At 47.2% G+C, this 22,724-nt stretch overlaps 1 protein-coding gene across 2 annotated transcripts in view; it reads left to right on the top strand.

The window, feature by feature from the left end:
• PLXNA4 (plexin A4) overlaps positions 1 to 22,724 on the top strand; it is a 506,662-nt gene that overhangs the window by 22,576 nt on the left and 461,362 nt on the right. For both annotated transcript variants that reach the window (XM_071424190.1, XM_071424191.1), the window contains exon 2: positions 10,232 to 11,495. In XM_071424190.1, coding sequence (XP_071280291.1) covers positions 10,317 to 11,495 — 1,179 coding nt within the window. In that variant the 5' untranslated portion in view covers positions 10,232 to 10,316. The remainder of the gene's footprint in view (positions 1 to 10,231; positions 11,496 to 22,724) is intronic.

Genomic DNA, 22,724 nt, shown 5'->3' with positions numbered 1-22,724 from the left:
CTGCTGTGTGTCCAGCCCATTTCCTGCGAGGTTTGGTGCAGTTGCAGGATTGATGGTGCTTCCCTGGGGGATCCTGGCTCTCCAGGAGCACACAGCTGTGCCCTGCATTAACCACATCAGCCTGGCCACTTGTCAACTCCTCATCTGGTAGGAGTTCCCACGTTCTGTGAGCCAGCAAGTGCTTGATTTCCAAATCTTATTCCCCATCCCTATCCAGGCACTGAGCAACCTGGTCTATGGAAGGTGTGCCTGCCGATGGCAGAGGGCTGGAACAAGATTTCTTTTAGGTCCCTTCCATCCCAAACTGTTGAGTTTTTATCTCCTTTTTTGCAAGGATTAAATGTGTGAGATGGTATTTATTGTTGGTCTCAGATGTTTATTAGTTCTTATCTATGTTACAGTCTCACAAACCCGGAGTTCTACAGCACTTCACTCTAACAAACTAAAAATGGAGCCCATTCTCTCTCTCTCCAAGGCCTTTTAAGGATAAACTGTCCAATTAAGAAATGACACCTGAATTATTTTTACTTTTAACCCAATAACCAACCACCCATGCCCTGCAATGGGGACTTTTTTATCCAATGACACAAAACCAGCCAAATCCATGAAGAAAAAAGGAAAAGAAGAAGGAGCAGCCCTGCCCCAAAACCTGCATCTTGCTTTATATCTATTACTGTATTCTAAACCCTCAAACTCTGAGTTTCCCCCCTGTGATCTCACACACTCCTGTCCAAACTGCACCCCCACAGTCCCAGTTCCATCATTCCATTCTGGAAGCTTCTCCAGGCCTCAGGGCAGTGCAGGGTTCTCCTGGGGGTCAGTGCCTGGCAGCCCAGAAATCTCCAATTCTCAGCACCAGGGTTCCAACACCAAACCATTCTGGGATTCCCTGATCCTGCTATCATCTCTGATTTTCCCAGTCCTGTTGCTTTTACTTTTTCCCTCAGAGCACTCTGCTCCAGCTGTGTTTTGAATGTATAGCAAAATCTCAGACTTTGAACGCTGGGGATTCTCTGCTGCCTTCTTTGCCAGTGTTTTCCCCTGCTCCAAATTTAGATCTCAGTGCTTCCACAGCCAGCTGATCAAGGTTTTGGTTTATTCCCTTGAAGTCTCATGCTTTATCTCACAGAGATCTGGAGAGTGAAGTAGCCAGTGGCCACCAAGTCCCTGTGAATGCAGAGTGGCTCTCCCTGCCAGGAGGCAGCTGAAGAACAGTGAGATTTGGCTCCTGAGGATACACACAGTGCTAATTGTGAGCCTTCAGCCTCAGACAGGGGACTTGTGTCTCACAGATCTTCCCAAAATTGCCAGGCAGGGGGAAACATCCACCCACTGCCATCCAGAGCAGCATAAACTCTGCTAAAACAGCTTCAGCCAACAAGGAACCAGAACAGCTGCCTGGAAATTCGTGGGGAAAGCCAGGTCACAGACCCTTCCTGGCTGTGCTAGGGCTCCCACCTGAACCAAACCCAGCAAATTCTGATTTTTTTGGGCTTTTTCAGAGCCCCCAAAACCTCAAAGGGAATGTGTGAGCATAAACTGAGCTTCTGAGGAAGGAAATGCCATTTTCCTCAAGGCTGTCCTAAAATGCTGGAATGGATACACGAGCTGGGGAGACCTGCTGGGATGAAACCCAGTTCATTTTCTTTTCAATATTCATCACTCCTTTAGGGGCAGAGGCTGGGTTTATTCCTCTTTGTGTCTAGAGCTCATCAGGGTCTCCTTCCCAGTGAATTGCTGTCCTGGTTTCTGCTGGAATAAAATTAATTTTCTTCCTGGGATGGTGTGTTTTGGATTTGGTGTGAGAATAGTGGTGATAACACACTGAAGGTTTCAGTTGCTGTTAAATAGGCTTTAAATGAGCTCCAGGACTTTTCAGCTTCTCATGGCCTGACAGGCAGAAGGCTGGAGGTGCACCAGGAATTGGGAAAGCACAAAGCTGACCCTGAATATTAGGAATGTTCCATAAAATTTTAATTTTTTTGGCCAACCTGGCACTGCCAGCCCCATGAGAGCTGCATGTCAGTGAAATACAGCAGAGAAACTCTTAGTGCTGGGGAGAACAGAGTGCCAGCACTGTGTGATGGCTTTGCTGGGGACAGGAACGAGACAGAAGCCAACCTGACACTCTGGCTTTTGGCACTATTTCCCTTTTCTCAGTGCCTCTATGATCTCACACCCACAAAAGGTGGGACCAGCCAAGCTAGGCACTGCTGTGACGTGAAATCAGTGACCTTGGGTGCTCTTGCTACACCAGTTTGTTTGTTGGGGGGGTTTACATTTCTCCAGTCACTGTGATAAGGAGTAATTTTCATGGATTTGTCCTCAGGACACTTTCAGGAGGCTGGGAAATACCTGTGTCATGTCATTGGAAGGTTGGGTCCCTTCCAGTTCTGGATGTTCCATAACACCCAGCCCTGGGGACTCACATCCCTGTCTGCTCCAGAAAAGAGAGTTTAACTCCAGTCTTTGGATTTGTAGGTTATTTCCATGACCTCAAAACTCCATTCTCGTTTCTGTGACGCTGAATATTTGTGTTCTTTCATTCAAGTCTCTGTAGCAAATTCCTGGAGGAGCAGAGAAATCATTACAAACCCCTCTGCTCTCCCAAGCACAGAGGAGCACAGCTCTGACCTGCTTTTGCTGGTAGAAAACCAAATTTGAAATGCAGGCAGAAACAACATCCACATGCAGTTTTATCACATGGGAAGAGCTGGGAAAAAAGGGAATAAAGTCCCACCCATGGCATGTGTTAATCCCATCATTTAATACTCTTCTGGCACAGACACAGGTAACAAGGTGATGGGCAACATCTGAGTGCCTGAGAAAAATAATCTGTGTGATGAGGGAAGGCTGTGTTGTCCCTCTGTATTTTAATTCTCTTGCAAACAAACCACTCCTGAAATAAATCCCTTTATTTGGAACAAGCTGCAGCTCTTGCAGGGATCTGTTCTTTTTGGTGAGCTCCAAAGTAAAGCTCCTCTGGTGTGGGGTGTCCCCAAAGTGAGACTTGCCTTCAGCTTGGGCAGGTTGTAAGTTCAGCGAGAAAGGATTTAGCCAATGTTAGAATCCAGTCTTTGTTGGGGAAGCTGTTGACAATGTCCCTATATGGGTTTTTCTTGCCATGTTGGCTCCCAAAAAAAGCTTCTGTCCATGGTAATCAGGGTTTATTAAAGGAAACCACGAACAAAAGTCTTTAGATGAGATTAAAGGGATTGTGTAGCTGCACTTGGTGCTGAATTGCTCTGTGCTGGCTCCAGCACTTGGAGTCTGCCTCATCAGCATCTCCTGCATCCCAGGCATGAACAGCTTGTGAAAAATGCCTATTTTATGATTGGCTTTTCACAAATATTCAAATGAATATTATATGTGTTGTGTTAGAAAGTTATGCTGTGTTAATTCCCTTAAGTAGTGTGTTGAATATAGTTTTAGGTTATGACATAAGGTTAAAACAGAAACTATGCTATGCAGGATACTTTTTTTCTAAAGAAAGGACTCACACCAGATAGCAGCCACAGGACACCTGAATCTTTTAGAGAAAGAGAATTTATTGCTCCATTATCAGGAGAAATGAACTTCTTCCCACCTTGCTCAGCTCTGAAGATGCTGTCAGGATTAGGAGGAAGAAGCTGACCCTGCCCAGACAGAATCCTGTGTTTGAATGGAATTTATGCATCATGTATGAGGTGTATGAACATGCAACAGGTTATTGTTTTTAAGGGTTAATCCTCTGTTAATGTGGGTCCTTTTTCGGGCTTATTTTGCCCAGAAAAGGTACCTGGACTGTCCATAACTCTCAGTTTCTATTGTCTCATACAGTCCTAATCTAAATTGTCCAAAATTTTTCTTACTCTAATTACATTGCTATTTTTATAACCATTTTATTACTATTAAACTTTTAAAATTTTAAAAACAAGTGATTTGTGCTTTTCACAAGCCTGAGTGCAGGAAAAGTGTAGCCACATTTCTCTTCACAGAGAAAAGCAAGGCACAATTCTTCCCAAGAATATTTCTGGGATTCACAATCTCTGAACCTCAGAGAAAGGACAAACAATTCTTATCTCATTTGCTGTGCCTGTGTTTGTGCAAAAGTGGAATGCAACATGGAGATGGTTTACCCACAGTGATGGTGTTTTGGTTCCTTGGCCTATCAGGGCCAAATGTGTAGCCCCACATTTCTCTTCACAGAGAAAAGCAAAGCATGACTTCCCAAGAATATTTCTGAGACTGACATTCTCTGAACCTCAGAGAAAGGAAAAACAATTCTTATCTCATTTGTGGTGCCTGTCTTGTGCCAAAGTAGAATGCAACATGGAGATGGTTTATCCGGAGTAATGGTGTTTTGGTTCCTTGGCCTGTCAGGGCCTATCAGCGCATGCGTGTCAGGACTGTCGGGACAGTCACCAGATTCTGTGCAGTGTGTGCAGAGTGAGTGCTTGGCAGATTCAGTTTAGATGTAGTGTAATATAATACAGAATATTATAGTATAATAAAGTAATTAATTAGCCTTCTGATAAGATGGAGTCCTCCTCATCATTTCCTCCCTCGTTGGGGCCTACTCAGCCCAGCTATAGAAAATCAAACACAGGAGCGTGCTGCCTCATTAGCTGGGCTTCATTAGCCACCCTGGCACTGCCCAGGAGCCCTGGGTGCTCCTGGCTTCCTCCCAGCCAGGTGAGGAACTCACCCCACCAGGGCTGCCAGGCCCACTGTCCACAGGGATGGGCTGAGTTCTCCCTCCCTCCCTCCCTCACTCCCTCCCAGAGCTGTGTTTCAGCTCATTTTGGTTGTATTCAAGGCTTTAACATATATTTTTTTGCACTGAGCTGGACCCAGAGTGGGATTGTTTCTATGGCTTTCTGTATCCAGGCTCTTCCTGCTGACTTTGTGGTGTCCCTGCTGCCACACGTGGCCGTGGCTGGGGACCTGGTGAGGTGGCTCTGTCTGACACCTTTGATGGCAGGAGGGCTGTGTGTGTGTGTCTCTGAGGGAAATGCTGTGGTAATCACATGTTCTCTGAGCAGAGAGAGGCATAGTTCTCCTAGGATTTTCCTGGGAAACTGTGAGAAGCTGTGGAAAACTTGGAGAGAAGAATTCAAACAATATTATCTCTCTTTCTGTAAAAATATCTATTAAAAACCATTATTATAATAAATAGAAATAGAAATATAAAATAAACAATGGGGTTTTTACAGATATTTGGTTTTTTATAGATATGCTTCTCCAGAGTGTGCTGTTCATAGGTCACCAATAGGTGAGAGAAGATTCACCAAGGCCAATCAGGTCTTAGGTCCACCATTGTTTCTATAAGAACTGTACATTTCTAATAATAAGGTGTCTTTTCATACCCTTTGAGGATGGAGTCTCTGTATCACCTTTGGCTGTCCCTGATACCCCTTTGGTGATAAAATACTCTTATGCTCACCCAGTGATGTGTTCCTCTCAGGAGCTGTCACTGGAGTGGGGTGGATTTGTCCCAGACTCCAGTTTAGGGACATGACCATGGATTTTGTGAGATTGTCAATCAAAACCCAGCTCTTTCTTTCCTCTCTCCCTGTACACTTCCTCTTGAGTCCTCCCCTCTCTCTCAGCTGACAGATCAGTCCTTTGTGTCCTCTTTATTCCTGATTTATTCCTACTTCCTCAGGCATAACTCATCCTTGACTTTGTCCCCTTGCACGCTGCTGCATTTTGAGGATGTATTCATCATTCCCTAAATTTCCCATCTAATAATCAGAGTTAAAAGCCATTTGGAGTGTTTCTTCCTCTGAGACTCTTTCACATCCAAGCTGTTTTTGCCCAGAATCCCATGTATTTACCACAGTTTCATGTTCTGGAGTCTTGGGATTGTGTCCTGGAGATGGCTAAGCAGATCTAAACTGGCAACCTTTAACTCAGTGGTCTCAAACCTTTGCTAGAAATGCTCAATAACAGCAAAAAGAAAAAGTAACCAGGCTGTGGGGTAGCACCATAACTTGCTGTTTTCCAGGGGGAAATCAGTACTTAAACCAAACTCTGGGAGTTCAAGGCATCTTCTGGGCAAGGTGTTGTTTGCAAGCCATAACATTGTGATTCCACAGGCAGGACAGTGGTGTGAAACCTCTGAAACAGCTGTCTGAAACAGCTGGATTTGCTCTGTGACCTTCCCAGGGACCTTGGATGTGCTGATGGAGAGGTGATGTGGCAGGAGCCACGTCAAGGGATGACCTGGCCTCACACAGGAGCCCTGTGGTGGCTCATGGCATCCCTGCTGGCCATAACCCCAGTGGAAAAGGCATTTTGGGTTTATTTTGGAAACAGCCAGCTCAGAGCCCAAGTTCAGCCCTTGCTGGCTGTGGCCTTTTGTTTATTTGCTTTGTTTTTAGGATATAATTACTCTCTTGTAGTCTCTGCATGTCCATGGCAGTGATTATTGCCTGCCCAGCTGCTGTGATTCCTGCCATCCAGACACAGGGAAAAAAACCCATCCACAACCCTCTTCTCCTTGGTGCATCCTCTGAGGGCTTGTACAAACCCTGCTCTATTCTGCAGGCTAAACATCCAGGCCTCCTTGCCCCTGACCTCTGCTGGTATTTATTAATTAAGCCAAATTATAAATTATGAGGCTCCAGGACTGATTGGGGCTCCAGGACAGAGGGTACAGCAGGAGCAGATGGGAGAGGAGAGAGTGCCAGCAGCAAGCAGAGAGAAAATCCTGCTCCTAGGGTCACTCAGATGGCTGCTGGAAGATGGCAAAACAGCCCCAGGCTCTCCCTGCTTTGTCCCAAAAAGCTGCTCCTGGTGCTCTCAGACTGCTGATGCTCTTTCCTCTGCAGGTGAACTTCCCCCCCCATGAGGTTCAGTGATTTGGAAAGCATCCTTGCCTGCTGTAAAGACTTCCTGCAGTTTCTCACTGGAGTCTCTCTGGTTTCCAGATGAAATTTGCTGTCTTTTCCTGGAGGGATCACAGAATGGTTTGGGTTGGAAGGGATCTAGCAAGGTTCTCCTCACCATTCCTTTCTCCTGTGAGTGATAGCCTGACCTCAAATCAATTCTCACCTGCATGGGCCTTGAAGAATTTATGTCTGGAGCCCGTCTCTTCTCATTTTGTGTTGGCTGTTTGTTTGAATGGGCAGATTTTATCCCATTTTTGCAGGTGCTGTGATGAATTTTGGGTGGAGGGGCTGCTCACTATCAGCCTTGAGATTGCAGCAGTTCCCATTTCCCTGCCCTGCAGCTCTGCTGACTCTGCAGAGCAAAATACAGTAAAATACAGCAAAATACAGAAAGTCCTTCCTGGAGTTTCTCACTGGAGTCTCTCTGGTCTCCAGATGAAATTTGCTGTCTTTTCCTGGAGGGATCACAGAATGGTTTGGGTTGGAAGGGATCTAGCAAGGTTCTCCTCACCATTCCTTTCTCCTGTGAGTGATAGCCTGACCTCAAATCAATTCTCACCTGCATGAGCCTCGAAGAATTTATGCTTGGAGCCTGTCTCTTCCCATTTTTTGTTGGCTGTTTGTTTGAATGGGCAGATTTTATCCCATTTTTTGCAGGTGCTGTGATGAATTTTGGGCAGAGTGGCTGCTCGCTATCAGTCTTGGGATTGCAGCAGTTCCCATTTCCCTGCAGCTCTGCTGACTCTGCAGAGCAAAATACAGTAAAATAGAGGGGTAAAACAGATACCTTTTTAGTACTTGAAAAGAATAATTTCTCCCTAGATCTGCCTAGCTCCTGATCAAACCAGTGCCTGTTAGAAAGGTGGATCATAACTCATCAGTGACGGGAGCTGGTGTTCAGGGTCACCACGTGATGCTTCTGAACACAGGGCTCAAACAGGGACAGCTTCCCTCTTCTGCTGCTCCCTCAAGGATGGGTCCTTTTGAAAGAGGAATGGTTGTGTGGGGGGAGCTCATCCCACCACTGCTCTATCCATCATTATAAAGGTTATTAACAGCCTACGTGACCAGCCTGCCTATCCCTGCAGAGCCAGTCCTGCAAACTCTGCACTATAAGCTTGGTTTTATTAAATATTTGCTTGACCAGAGAGGCAAAGCAGAACAGGGTAAACATGACTAAAGTAAATGTGGGCTGACCTTTGTCCATCATCCATGCAATGCCTGCGGCTGCTGCAGCAGGGAGGGCAGCAGGAGGTGAAGGTGATGCTACAACAGACTGGGAATTCTGGCTGCTGTGAGAGAATTTTGAAATATTTGGGGTGGCATAAAAGTGGTGGCTGCTCTACAAGCCCAGACTTATCCTTTCCACTATCAGATCTTGGGGTGTTGTGAGGTCCCCAGGATGAGGTGAGAGATGAGAATTTGACTCCATGTTCTCAGAAGGCTGATTTATTATTTTATGACATTATATTAAAAGAAATGCTATACTAAAACTATACTAAAGAAAGAGAAATGATACATCAGAAGGGTAAACAACAATGATAATGAAAGCTTGTGACTGACTACTCAGTCAGACATAGCTGATGGTGATTGGTCATTAATTAAAAACAATCGACACGGAACCAATCAAAGATGCACCTGTTGGTAAACAACATCCAGACCACATTCCAAGCAATCAGATAATTATTGTTTACATTTCCTTTCTGAGGCTTCTCAGCTTCTCAGGAGAAAAATCCTGGCAAAAGCATTTTTCAGAAAATATCATGGTGACAAGATCTAATCAGCCTATGGGTCAAAAGAATGTGGGATTTATTCTCCCTATTATTTTTGAAGTAAATTTTTCAGTTCCACTGGTGTTAGCAGAGCTGCACAGATATGAAAAAGCTGCACATCCAGGCCTGTGTCACTGTCACATCTTCCTCCCTGCTGGGATCTGCAAGCAGGGATTTTTTCCTTGCCTCCTACTTGTGCCAGCCTGGCTGCCACCACTGATGACACCCCTGATTTCAGCAAAGTCACTCTGTGACAGAGGGGCTGGGACACTGCAGGAGTGGAGCTGTGTTTGGCTTGTGTCCTTTCTAAAATCAAGAGCAGCTTTGTGAAGTTCTGATCTGTATGACAGGGGGGTGAAGGGCCTGGCCACCAGGTTTGTGTGGTCAGCACTCAGTGAGGAGTTTGGCTTGTAAGGCCTGAGCTGGTAGAACTCCATGTCCTACATGCTCTGTGGGGCCATGAAGGGGTAAAGCTGCTCTTAGTACAGAAGCAACCAAAAAAGTGAAGGAAAAAGGAGCAGATGGATGTGCTGAGTAGGAAGAGGTGTTTCCATAGGGCTTGGTGATGTTTGAATCCCACTAAATGTTTGAATCCCACACTGCTCCCATCACCATGATCAAAACCTGGGAGACTTTAAGGGACTGAGTCGTGCAAGGAAAGCCTCTTTCCTCTCTTTGGAAAGGTACCAGGCTGGTTCTTGGGTTGTTGTTTTTCCTACTTCATGGTGCTTTAGGCTTTTTCACTGCTGGTAGATAAACAACCCCTTTCTCCTCAGTCAGCTGAGATCCCCAGGAGAGCTGGAATCTCTTTTAGATGATGTTTTCTTGGCTGTGCAGTGGGTGGAGAGTGGTCTGTGGTGAGAGCCCAGGGCAGAGAGGACACCCAGTGCCCCTTTTGGTCCCAGCCCTTTGCAGATGTGGCAGTGACAGCTGGCACACCACAACCCCTGTGTCTGTACTGCAGGCTGGGCTGCTGTGAGGCAGCTTTGATCTGGATTCACAGAGCTCCTGCCCAAACAGAGCTGTTCTGGGCTGGGATCTCCCTGAAAGGATGTTAATGTCACACCAGAGCTGGCTCCTTCCTGGCAAACTTCAAGGGCTGCGGGAGAGCTCAGCATCCATCTGGCCCCCATTCCTGTAGGCAGATCCCTGACCTTCTCCAGGCTTCAGTGCCTCGTCCAGAAGAGCAGGATAATAATCCTTCTCCAGTTCTGGTGTCTCAGATAGCAAATCCACAGCTGGGCTGGTGCTGGCAGTGCAGGCAGCAATGCTGGGTGATGTTTTTACCATTACCCTTCTGCACTTGCAGTCAATATTTATGCTGCACCGTGGGACACGTGGGTGTGTAATGGAGAGGGAAAGGGTGCTGATTTATTACTCTGCTGTGTGATTTCTGCTTTTTCTCCCAGCATCTTTTCTGTCAGGAGGGTTCCCTTTGTGCTGGTTTTAAGTAGAGAGCTCAGAGTGGAGAAAGGGAGGATTAGCAATTAAATACGCTCTGATGATGGCATGGTTGTGAAGGAGGGAGGAGGAAGGAATACTCCATAGTAATGTACTTTTGTTTTCTTTTTTCTCTGCTTGTAGGACAGAATCTGCCAGGGAATTGGCGTTTTGAAGAGTTTTACAGCTTCTGATCCTTGTTGCCTTGGGAATACAAACCTCTCTAATCATGTCGCCGGCCATGTGGAAATGGACTTGCCTGGTTTCTCACCTCCTGCTGTCCACCACAGTGTCACCTCTGGGCAGACAGCAGCCACCCCATCCAAAGAGGCCCTTCATCACCTTCACTGGAGAGCAAGCAGAGGGAAACTTCAACCACTTGGTGGTGGACGAAAGGACTGGGCACATTTACTTGGGGGCTGTCAACAGGATCTACAAACTCTCCAGTGACCTGAAGGTCCTGGTGACCCATGAGACTGGTCCTGATGATGACAATCCCAAGTGTTATCCTCCCAGGATAGTCCAAACCTGCAACGAACCCTTGACGCCCACCAACAACATAAACAAAATGCTCCTCATAGACTACAAGGAGAATCGGTTGATAGCCTGTGGGAGTCTGTACCAAGGCATCTGCAAGCTCCTGAGGCTGGATGACCTCTTCAAGCTGGGGGAGCCCTTCCACAAGAAGGAGCATTACCTCTCTGGGGTGAACGAGAGTGGCTCTGTTTTTGGAGTCATTGTTTCTTACAGCAACATGGACGACAAGCTGTTCATCGCCACGGCCGTGGACGGCAAGCCGGAATATTTCCCCACCATCTCCAGCAGGAAGCTCACCAAGAACTCTGAGGCTGATGGGATGTTTGCATATGTCTTTCACGACGAGTTTGTGGCCTCCATGATCAAGATCCCCTCAGACACCTTTACCATCATCCCTGACTTTGATATCTACTACATCTACGGCTTCAGCAGCGGGAACTTTGTCTACTTCCTGACTCTGCAGCCTGAGATGATCTCCCCACCCGGCTCCACCACGAAGGAGCAGGTTTATACCTCCAAGCTGGTGAGGCTTTGTAAGGAGGACACGGCCTTTAACTCCTACGTGGAGGTGCCCATTGGCTGTGAGAAGAACGGGGTGGAATATCGATTGCTGCAGGCTGCCTACTTGTCCAAGGCTGGAGCCATCCTGGCCAGGTCTCTGGGAGTTGGCCCTGAGGATGATATCCTCTTCACAGTCTTCTCCAAGGGGCAGAAAAGGAAGATGAAGTCCTTGGATGAGTCTGCTCTTTGCATCTTTGTCCTGAAGAACATCAACGACCGCATCAAGGACAGGCTGCAGTCCTGCTACAGGGGAGAGGGGACGTTAGATCTGGCCTGGCTCAAGGTCAAGGACATTCCCTGTAGCAGCGCGGTAAGTGGAGCCCTGAGCACCCCACCTTGCCCTCCTCAACTATCAACAGGTCTTGTCTTCAAATAACCAACGGTCTTGTCTTCAAATAACCAACCTTAAAGCAGAGGCCAAGGAACTGAGACTGCTTTGTCCCAGTGCTGGCTCTGCCTCCAGCTCACCACACCACCTGATTTAATCAGTTCATGCCCCAGTTAGCTCATGGACAAGCTGGTGAAGGTATCAGAACAAGCAGACATGCTGTGTTTGCTGAACTAAGGGGGCCTGGAATATTTGGGAGGGACATACCTGTTGTAGTTACTTCAAGGGTGAAATCACTTAGAGCCAGGTGCACTCTCGACTCAAACCCAAACCAAAACAAGACCTAGAGATGTCACAGCTTGTGCCAGTTTCTGTGCATGCTGGTGTCATTTTGCTTCCCTGGGCTGTAGCTGGGGCAGGATTTATTCAGGGAACTTTATGAAGCCAGGGCTTCATTTCTTCCAGGGCTGAGAAGCACTGGCCATTAACCATCAAAGCCCCTCGCCTTCCGGTCTCCAGCCAGCTCTGCACTGAGAAATTAAGGCCTGGCTGCAGATCAAGGATTAAACACTGCAAGATTTAAGGGCAGGATTGGGGTAGAGGCTGGTCTGTCTGACCTACAAATGGTCTGAAGAAATTGCCTCGGTTTATTCTGAGTGCCACTGCAGGAATGTGCACAGGGCTGGCTTTGATGGCAGGCACAGACAGGGGCATTACAGCCCAGGGCTGCAGGAGCCTCTCCCCAGGCTTTGATTCCCACCCTTAATGAGCTCTTTCAAGTGAGAGGCCAGTTCCAGTCTGAGCAAAGGGAATAGGGAGAAAAGTCAGAGTGCTTTCCTGCCCCAAAATCTCCAGGCAGGCAATGGGATATGGGATATGGGATATGGGATTGCTCCTTGGTGCTCCAGCCTTGTTTGCTGGGGGATTCTCCTGATGCTCCAAGGATGGGCCATGAGGAATGTGGATGGCAGTCTCATTGCAAGGACACTGATCCTGCCTTACTCTGCCCTAATTCCCCTTTACACCCCTCAGTGTCCTTGCTTGACCTTGCCCTGCCCTCATTCTCCCACACCAAAGGGACAAATCCTTGATTTCAGTTGGGATCTCCTCTGCCTAGACCCTCAAATCTCCCTGTGGAGCATTGCACAGGGAGAAAGGCTGTGCCCAAATCTGGCTTTGATTTTTTTGTTTAGCCTCAAGGCCTGTGCACATTCAAAGAGCTGCCTTTAGATTTAAGCTGGGAGCTTCCCACTGGAGTTTCTTTCCTGGGCTCTTAAGCCTCTCCGTGCATTTGCATATTTGCTCTGCTTGTGCTCCACACTAACGTTTGCAGTGCTGGACCTCTCCAATTAGGAGGCTTGAAACCACTCACTCCTGCTTTCTGTGGCTTTAGACAGGAGCAAAAAAAGCCAGCAGCTTTCTTGTGTCCCATGGGGTGAGTCCCAAACCAAGAAAACTGGTGTCAGACTGAGCAGGGACAGGAGCGCAGAGCTTGGAGAGAGGACACGGTGGGGAAAAGTGTTGGAGCATATTTATGAGTGTATATCTTCACTGTGAATCAGAGGCACTGCAAAAGGACCTGGAGATGCTTGAATTAAAAGCAGCAAGTCTGAAGTGTGTAACTAAGTAGGCTGAACTCCCCTTAAATGAGCCTGCTTAGAGCTGCTGGCAAGCCCTGCCTGAGATCAGCTGTGCTGCCTGAGGGAAGGGGTATTAGTGACTTGGCTGCTGAAAGGGGCTGCAGAGTCCAGCTGCTAAGCTTGGAAAATATTTGATGGTTGGTGAAGTGTTTTGGAGGCTGGATGTGTGTCTGTGAGAGCCTGGTCTCCTCTGCTGGTGTCCTGCTTGCCAGCCAAGCCCCAGCTCTGCTGCTCTGCCACTCACACATGTGTTAGAGGCAGCTCTAAAAGCAATCACAGAGCCATCAGTGAGACTTTCCCTGTGTTTGTGGGGATGTCAAATGTTTATCTGGTGGTGAAAACAGAGCCTTAGCCTACCTATGGTTCAAGCTGGAACTGAATTTCAGCTTTGCTGCCCTGCCTCTGGCAGCTGAAATCCTGGATGAGAACAGGTCCTGCTGGGCACTGAGCATTCCAAAGGGACAGAGGAGAGATTTGGATTAGGTGTTAGGGAGAAATTCTTTACACAGACGGTACTGAGGCATTGGAACAACTTGCCCAGAGAAGCTGTGGCTGTCCCTGGATCCCTGGAAGTGTCCAAGGCCAGGCTGGACAGGGCTTGGAGCAACCTGAGATAGTGGAAGGTGTCCCTGCCATGGCAGGGGTGGAACTGGATGATCTTTAAGATCCTTTTCAACCCAAGCCCTTCTGTGATTCTTTGTAGGACTGAGGAGCTGGTCTCACTGCTCTGTCCTTGCCTATCGAGGCACCAATTTGTTTTAGCAACAAATATTCTAATTTTTGTAATATTTCTAACAGGGCAATAACTGACTCAAGGGGGATCCACATGCCTGGATACTTCTGCTCCTGCCTTGGTGTAATCCCTGCTCAAGGCTATTTCAGGGCTAGAGAAACCTCCTGGGGACTATTCCCAGCACAACTCTGCACACAAATAATTCCAGGGATGTGGGGGAACAATGCTCTGGTCCCCAGCAGCAGATTCTGTAGCTCCTCTGGTCAGGCAGCTTGCTTACATCTGGAGCTGAGAGAGCTGAGGTCAGGAAAGACCTTGGCTGGACAAACTTTGTCTCATGGTTAGAATTCAGCAGGAGGCATTGAGTCCCCAGACGTCCTGCAGGGTTGGATGTCCTGGAGGCTTGTTCCAGTCTGGTTTGCAAAGGCCAAGGCAAAGACAAAAACCAAAAAAATTCTGCGATGAGCCTGTGGTTTCCCCCAAGTGCCTGTTGTAGATGGCAGCAGGGTGGTAGCAGAATCTCTAGGGCAGGAAAGGTGAAAGTCCAGAGATGAATGGAGAATCCTCAGTATTCTTTCTTCTCCCATCCCTGTGTTACAGCTGTCCTCCCATTCATCTTCAGCATAAATCGAAAAAAAAATGACAGATTTTTATGTCTGGGCAGTTGATTTGCAAATTGGTGATGTTCACTCAGGTGATGAATGGTCTCAGGTAATACCTCTCTGCAAAAGCAGGATGATAGCTTATATTTAAGCAGTACACTTGACCCCAAATGCTTAGAAATTCATATAATCAGAGAAAAACGAGGCTGGGAAAAAAAGGATTCCTCTGAGGTCATCTGATTTGCCCTTCTGCCCTACTTATAACGCTTCTGACAGATGTTTGTCTCACCTGTTCTTAACCTCTGGCTATGGAGATTCCTCTCTCTCCCTAAAATCTGTCTGTGCTGTGAGGAAGCTTTCCCTCATGTGGAATCTAAATCTCCTCTCTGGATGCTGAAGCCCTTCCTGCTTATGCAGTCAGAGGGCACCTTCAAACCCTGTGGACGTGCAGGGTGTTGGCAGAGGCAGGGCTGCTCTGGAGGGGAAAAAAAAGGCTTCTTAAAACAGAAAAGCAGCTTCATGTTGGGTAAAGAAGGCTGTGGTTTCAATGTCCTTCATAAACTTGGTAATGGAGCAGCCTGACCTGGTTGAAGTTATCCCTGCCCATGGCAGGAGGCTGGACTGGGTGAACTTTTAAGGTCCCTTCCAACCATTCTGGGGTTCTGTGACAGTGTTGTGGAATGCTGGATTTCTTAAAAAGTAAAAGGGGGAGAAAATAAAAGGCAGTTTGAGAGGAGAATGGAGATGTAAAAGTGTTATTTCTGTCCAGGACTTGATCATTGGGGCATTTGTTGATTGCCATCACAATGAAATAAGATTATTGGGTGCATTTTGAAGCCTGGTGAGAGTTCCACTCCTGGGATGCTCAGCAGAGGAGGCAGGGGAGCCTTTCCCTCTACCTTGGGGACCAGGCAGGTGAAAGCTGTGAGACAAAAAGTGGATGAAGAAGAGGAGGGTGCTGGAGACTGACCCCAAAGCAGCCTGAGGGTGTCAGGGCTGTGGGGAGAGGAGAGGAGCAGGGATCCTGCTGGAACTTTGGCTGGCAATGAAGCCCCAAACCAGGGGTGCTGCTGGTGTGTGACCCTGGCTGTCAGCTCAGGCGCTGCTCACATCCCAGGGCTGCTCTGCTGGCAGATCCTGGCCTCCTCCTCATCCTCATCCTCCTCCTCATCCTCATCCACCTCCCAGCCTAAGAGACTCCAGTCCCTGCCATGCAAAGCTGTCGCCTCCACCACTGCAGCTTCCACCAATATCTGCCCAAGATAATCAGAATGTCAGTCCCCAACTCCTGCCTGGCTTCTGCCTTTTGCTGGTATTTTCCTTTCCTTTTGGCAGGAAATGGGGTTTGACTGTTTAAATTGCTGCATTCAGTCTCTTCCTGTTTTTCATGGCAGCGCTGTCACTTGGGGGAGAACAGAAATGTTTTCAGAGCTGACTGGCCAACAAAAGGCCTTGTGTGAAGAGCTGGGCAATATTTTCCCAACACTTTGCTACCAGAAGTGGATGTTTGGGTCCCAAGCCATTGTCTGAGGAGTGACTTGGCTGTGAAGGCTTCTTGTGGCTGTTGGTAACTCCCCAAAACCTCTCTGCAGATGCTGCTGGTGAAAGCTCTGAGAGTCCTGCACTATCTCCATGCATTTGTTCCTCAAGTGGGCTCCTCCTGCTCTCTCCTGCCCACCCCTGATGCAGCACTGCTGTTGTCATGGGGTTTAGCTGCATTCAGGAGGAGTTTTTGGGATTAGTTTTTGGATTTGGGTATGTTTGGGGGCCAGCTGGGTGCACTGACATTTTCCTTTGGCAGCATTGGGATGAACACTGCCTGCTCCTTGGGGATCACCCTTGGGCTCCCTCCTGTTCCATCCCACCAGGTTAGGAAGGGCTATTTCCAGCTCAGGTGGTGGAAAGACTTTTTGTAAGGTATGGGACAGTCAGCTGGACTCCTGGGAAGTGGAGAGATGACTGAGATTTTGGTTTTTTCAGCCTATTTCATATTCCTCTTCCTCCCAGGGCTTCTCTTTGCAATCAGTGGTGTTAACAGGGATGGCCAAAATTTTTCAGCCTGTTTCATGTTCCTCTTCCTCCCAGGCTTGTGTTCACCATCCCTGGTGGTGACAGGACACAGAGCACCTCTGAGGCACCAGGATGTGGAGCAGCAGGAGGCTGTTTCACAGGGGGGTTGGCAAAGGCAAAACCCCTCAATTTGTGCCCCAGGGTCTCCTGGATCTTGGTGCTGTGCCCATCTGTGGCAGGAGGAGGAAATATCTTTGCTCTTACATTTCTCTCTGGCATGGTGGGAAGCACAACAGGGTCAATAGAAAGAAGGACCAGCTGGATCTGTTGGAAAGAAGGGGTGTTTCAAGGGGAAAAAATCACTTTACAAGTAAAAAACCAGGAATTGCCATCCCTATCTGTCATTTCTCCCATTTTCCCTTAAAAGAGAAAGGTTGGGGGAAAGGAATGTTAGCTTTTGGTGAATCCTTGGGATGAGGAAGGTGTGGAAGGAGGTCCAGGGGCTTTGGCAGCCCTGCCCATTTCTTCTGGCTGCACTGGTGAGGACGTGAGCCTGACTCTTTCCCAGGGGGATGGATCAATCCCAGGGATGAGTTATCAGCTTCATTTTACCTCTTAGTCTCCCTGCTTGCCAGTTGGGCTATCCTAAATAAATCCCTGTGTGTGTCAGTGCCACTGGTGCTTGCACAACAGCACTTTTTGCTCATGCCAATGTTGCAGTGTTGTGTCCCCAGGACGAGGTGAGAGATGAGAATCTGATTCCAAGTTCTTAGAAGGCTGATATATTATATTATATTATATTATATTATATTATATTATATTATATTATATTATATTATATTATATTATATTATATTATATTACATTATATTATATTATATCATATTCTATACTAAAAATATATTAAAGAGAAAGGAGACATCAGAAGCCTAGACAAAAACGAATAATAAAAACCTGTGACAGACTAGAGAGTCTGACACAGCTGGACTGGGATTGGTCATTAAGTAAAAACAATTCACATGCTGGGTAAACAATTCTTTAAATCACATTCCAGAGGAGCAAAACATGGAGAAGCTGAGGCTTCTCATCTTCCCAGGAGAAGAAATCCTGGTGAAGGGATTTTTCATAAAATATCACAGTGACATCCCAGCTGGACAGACCATGCACAAGTTTTGTGTACATGTCTTTACTCCAAAGTAAAGACATGTACACATTTTCAGGCTGGTGTTTCTGATTCAAAGGTTTTGTGGACAGCTGAGGTCAGTTCTTGGTCAATTTTTAACAGCATTTTCTTCTTCTTCCTCTGAAAATGCAAATAAGAGCAGGAAACCCCCACAGAAACGATAAAGTTCAGTTTTTGGAAGGGCAGTACCCCGAGCAATGCTGTAATGCCTCTCTGGGAATGCTCACTGGAGCAAACAGGCTGGTGGCTGCCAGATCTGTGTTTGTGCTCTTGCTCACATCAGTTTGTGTTGGATGCTGAGTGTGCAGAGCTGGTGCTGTGATAAGAGGTGACAAGTGTCCTCCTGCTGACACTGGGGCTGGAGAGGGTGGGATCTGAGCTGGGGAGGAAGAGGGACACAATCACTTCTGATTGTGATGGGGTGAATTATAACATCTGTGTTGTCTCACCCGTCTCATGAGACTGAAAAGGGAATAAAAGTTTTGAAAACACCTCTCACTGCCCCATCTCTGGGTCAGAGAAGGGTTTAATCCAACAGGTAGGGCTCTGACTTCAAGGTTTCTGCAGCTGAGCTCTGGGATTTGCAAACCTTCCCCTGCACCTTCCACCTCCAGCAGGCCTGAGCCTCACCTCCCCTGCAAAGCTGGCTCTGCTCCGGGGTGAAAAACTTCCACAGAGAGGAATTCCAGTTATTTCCCCACAGGAGGCAGCTCAGGGAGATACACAGCTGGTATTTCTCATGGTTGTGGTGGAAGTGGCCAGAGATGTCTGGGGCTGTGCTCTTTGGAGAGCAACTGAGTTCATGTCTCCAGTGTTCCCAGTAAGGTCCTGGCTCCTCTGAACTGGGATTGGGAAATTCTCCCCACTGTGGGGTGAGCTCAGGCAGAGTGTGGGTTCATCTCTTTGCCCTGGGGGATGGTTCTCTCTCCCAAGTGCCACCTCTCTGCTTTCAGCCAGCAGGGACAGAGACAGGTCTCTGCCTCTGCAAAGTGCTCTGCGCTCCAGGCAGGGAGAAAAGGGGCTTTGGGTGCTCTGAGGGAGAGCAAAACAAAAACTCCTAATCCCCCACATCAACAGAAGCTTGCACTTAAGGGCTGTAAATCAGGGCCTAATTGCTTGGAGAGGATGATTGCATTTGAGGTATTAAGTAGGTTTCTCAGTATTAAACACCTGTCCTTGAAAGGATACTGCCTGACCAGTGGATGCAGAAATAATTCTGGCAGTAATTAATTACCTTCACCCTGAAACACCCCCATGCTGAAACCTCTCCACAAATCCTCATTGTCCTGGGGGGAAAAACCCAAACATGCATTGGAAACAACCTTCTCAAACCCACTTATTTCCTTCCAAAGCACAAACCAGGAGGAAAGCCTGTGTCTGAAAGTGGCTGGGTGCCAAACCCTCTGACAGAGCTGCTCTCTCACATCGGGGTGACCCCGCTCGCACAAAATGTTCATTGAGGGCAGAGCAGGGCCCAAGGCTGCTGTGTCTGAGATATTCCAGGCACAGCTCCCTCCCCCAGCATCCCTCCCATCCCTGCACCAGCTGGCTGTGCCCGAGCAGCTCAGCATCACCCCAGGTGCTGCAGCTCCCTGGTGTGCAGGTGAGCAGAGTCCCAGACCCTCCATCCCTGCGCCATCTCCCCACCACATGGACAATCAGATTTATTCCTGGAAACTGCTCTTTGCTGCTTCCTCTGCCAGCAACCCAGGCTGTTTTCTTCTGTGGTCGAGCCCTGAGGTCGTCTGTGGCTCAGCTTTGCATTTTTGGAGGCCTCCACGTGATCTGCTCACATTCTCTTCCTCGCCAGGAGATTGGCGACTTCGCGAAGCTGACCTCGCCTTGCCTCGCCAGGAGGTCGCCTGTCAGGCCAAGAGACTTGTGCAAGAGGGTTTTTTTTTTTAAATTGGAAAAAAAAATGCAGAGAAAGCAAACCCCAGATGTCCTGGAAGAGCCAGAAGCAAAATGACTCCAGCTCCCTTGGTGAGGCTGCTGCTATTTAAAGCAGCCGGAGCAGGGGAGGTTGTACAATGCCCATTCTGTTGAGGAGGGGTTCGAGGGGGTGCTGGATTCAGCTTTGCTCTCTGGGATAAATCCTGCACAGACCCTTCCTCCCTCTCCTGATGCCAGTGGAGCTGTGGGGGTGAAACACAGTGCAGACTCTGTCTCAGAACTTGGAGGCTCAGTGAAGATATTCAGCCTCCGGGAGCGCTCTGATGTGTGTGTCTATTTATTGATATTCCAGGAGTATAACATAAGACTTATCTGTTTTTCCCTCCCTGAAATGTCTCTATTTATCCAAATTGCATGGATGGGTTCCTATTGTACCTGCTAGGATAACACAGATATTGGAAGAGTGGATAAAGTGGAGATGGAGATGAAAAAAGCTCTTTTACTCACAGAGAGATGCCTGAATCACATCTGACCATATTTCTGCCCCAGACAATCCCAGCCTGGCACCTGCATGGCTTTGCTGTTGGAGGATATAGTTTTTGCTCTGAGTTTGTTTGAAAAGCATTTTACTGAGAATGGGACTATGACCCTGTTCACAGGGGTCTTAGGATGAGGGAAGAGACGAGGATCTGACTCCATGTTTCAGAAGGCTGATTTATTATTTTATGATATGATATGATATTTATTATTTTATGATATACTAAAAGAATAGAAGAAAGGATTTCATCAGTAGGCTGGCTAAGAATAGAAAAAGAAGGAATGAATAAGAAAGGCTTGTGTCTTGGACAGAGAGTCTGAGCCAGCTGACTGTGATTGGCCATTAATTAGAAACAACCACATGAGACCAATCCCAGATGCACCTGTTGCATTCCACAGCAGCAGATAACCATTGTTGACATTTTGTTCCTGAGGCCTCTCAGCTTCTCAGGAGGAAAAAATCCTAAGGAAAGGATTTTTCATAAAAGATGTCTGTGACATGGGACAATCTTTGGGTAACCCTGGCAACAACTTTAGGACAAAATTTGGTGTTTGCAGAGCCAGCACAGACCTGGTTGTGCAGCTGTATCCAGGTTCAGGATGGAGCTGGAGTTCCGTCTCTGGAAGTGTTCAAGGCCAGTCTGGATGAGGCATTGAACAACCTGATCCAGTGAAACCTGTCCCTGCTCATGCCACTGACTGGTCTTTAAAATTCCTTTCAAGCCAAGCCATCCCATGATTCTTTATTTAAAGAAACACTCAACACTAGGAAAGGCAAGACAGCCAGATAGGCCTGGAACTGAATGGTAAAGACAGAGTTTGCTCTGTTTCCTCCATGCAGCACTGGGAGCTGGTGCAGCTGATGGAACATGTGGGTGACATTAGATGAGTACATTGCATTTCCCCGTTTCAATGTCATTACCCCGTCGTTGTCAGTGATCCAAAATATAATAGGATTTGTACAGCTGATTTATCCTGTAAACAAGCAATATTAGCCAGGCACGTATTTAGACAAGGAGAGAGAGTGGGAGAGGCAGAGTGAGGGAATGTGCAGCAGGGAATAATAAAAATTCACTCCTCCTAATGAGGGAATGACCCACTGTGGTGGTGTTTGAAGGTCCCCAGGATGAGAGAAGAGATGAGAATCTTGACTCCATGTTTCAGCAGGCTGATTTATTATTTTATGATATATATTATATTAAAAGAAAATTATACACTAAAACTATACTAAAGAAAGAGAAAGGAGACATCAGAAAGCTAGAAAGGAATGATAATAAAAACCCATGACTGACCAGAGTCCTGATACAGCTGGACTGGGATTGGTCATTGATTAAAAACAATCCACATGGAACCAATCAAAGATGCACCTGTTGGTAAACCATCTCCAGACCACATTCCACAGCCATCAGATAGATTTACATTTCTTTTCTGAGGCTTCTCAGGAGAAAAATCCTAGCGAAAGGATTTTTCAGAAAATATGTCAGTGACAACCCAGCACTCTTGGGTTGGGGCTGTTGGTTGGGGATCCCACTCCAGGCAACACAGGGCTGTGGTTGTGATGGTGTCCCTGCTCCCAGGGCTGCCTGCAGCCTCCCAGTTGCTCAGTCCTGCTTCTAGGTTCGGGAGCAGTTGGAATTTCAGTGAATTGACACTGCCTGGTACAAACGCTCTGAATTCCTCAAGCACCAAGATCTGCCCAGATAAGCAGCTACAAGCAGGAGATTTTCCCTTTCAGGGCTCGAGTGCTTTAATTTGTTGTTCAAACTGATAACCAGGCCTCTTTAAATGCATCTTCTGTGAGATGATGGCACCAGACACATCTCGATTCTCCCCGATACAGGATCTCCACTCTCTGTTATTTGTTGAGCAGAGCCAAGCTCTCACCATTTCCAGCAGCACATACATCTCACTCATTACAGCACTTAAATCACCTTTGCAGGACCGTGGTGAGGCTTAATTAATGCTTTTAAGAGGCTCAGGGCTCTCGGGGTGAAGGTGTTGCCTGCATGCAAAGCAGCCTTGTTGTTTAATTTCTGCAGCGCCGTTGGCGCGGGCGGCACTTTGCAGCCCAAATGATGATTTTTTTTTGTTTTTTTTTCCCTGTGTAACAAAATAATAATTATAGCAATTGTGATTGCAGCAACAGTGAATTGCTGGTGGTGCCATCAAAGGGAGGCAGCCAGACTTTATCTGACCAGGTGCTGGTGTGTGTTCAATAGGAATGAGAGGGCTGATCAGGGACATCCTTTAGGATAAATGCAGCACCTTCTCTCAAAGGTGTTTTTCTGATACCCAAAACCCCCTTTTCACCTAAGATTTCCTCTCACTGAGACTCATTCTCCCCATCTCACCTATATATATACCAATACCAGTATTGCTGCTGTGTTTCAGGTGTGTAGCAGAGCTTTGCTGCTGGAATAAGTTCTTACAGAAGAGCTCTAGCAGCTTATTTGATCAATACTTCCCTTTTGAAAAATCCCTAAATGCTTATTTACCCAACAGTCCGTGCCACTTTCAAAGGCAGAGTCTCCACACTCAATAATCTCTTTTTTTTTAGGGGTGTGAAAAATTTTGAGTGAATTTTTCAAAGCAGTGATCTGAGAGCCACAGAGA

Source organism: Agelaius tricolor, unplaced genomic scaffold, assembly GCF_023055355.1.
Source record: "Agelaius tricolor isolate 1412-34295 unplaced genomic scaffold, bAgeTri1.0.p SCAF_3, whole genome shotgun sequence".
Classification (NCBI taxonomy): domain Eukaryota; kingdom Metazoa; phylum Chordata; class Aves; order Passeriformes; family Icteridae; genus Agelaius; species Agelaius tricolor.
This window is presented reverse-complemented; position numbering and strand designations above follow the sequence as displayed.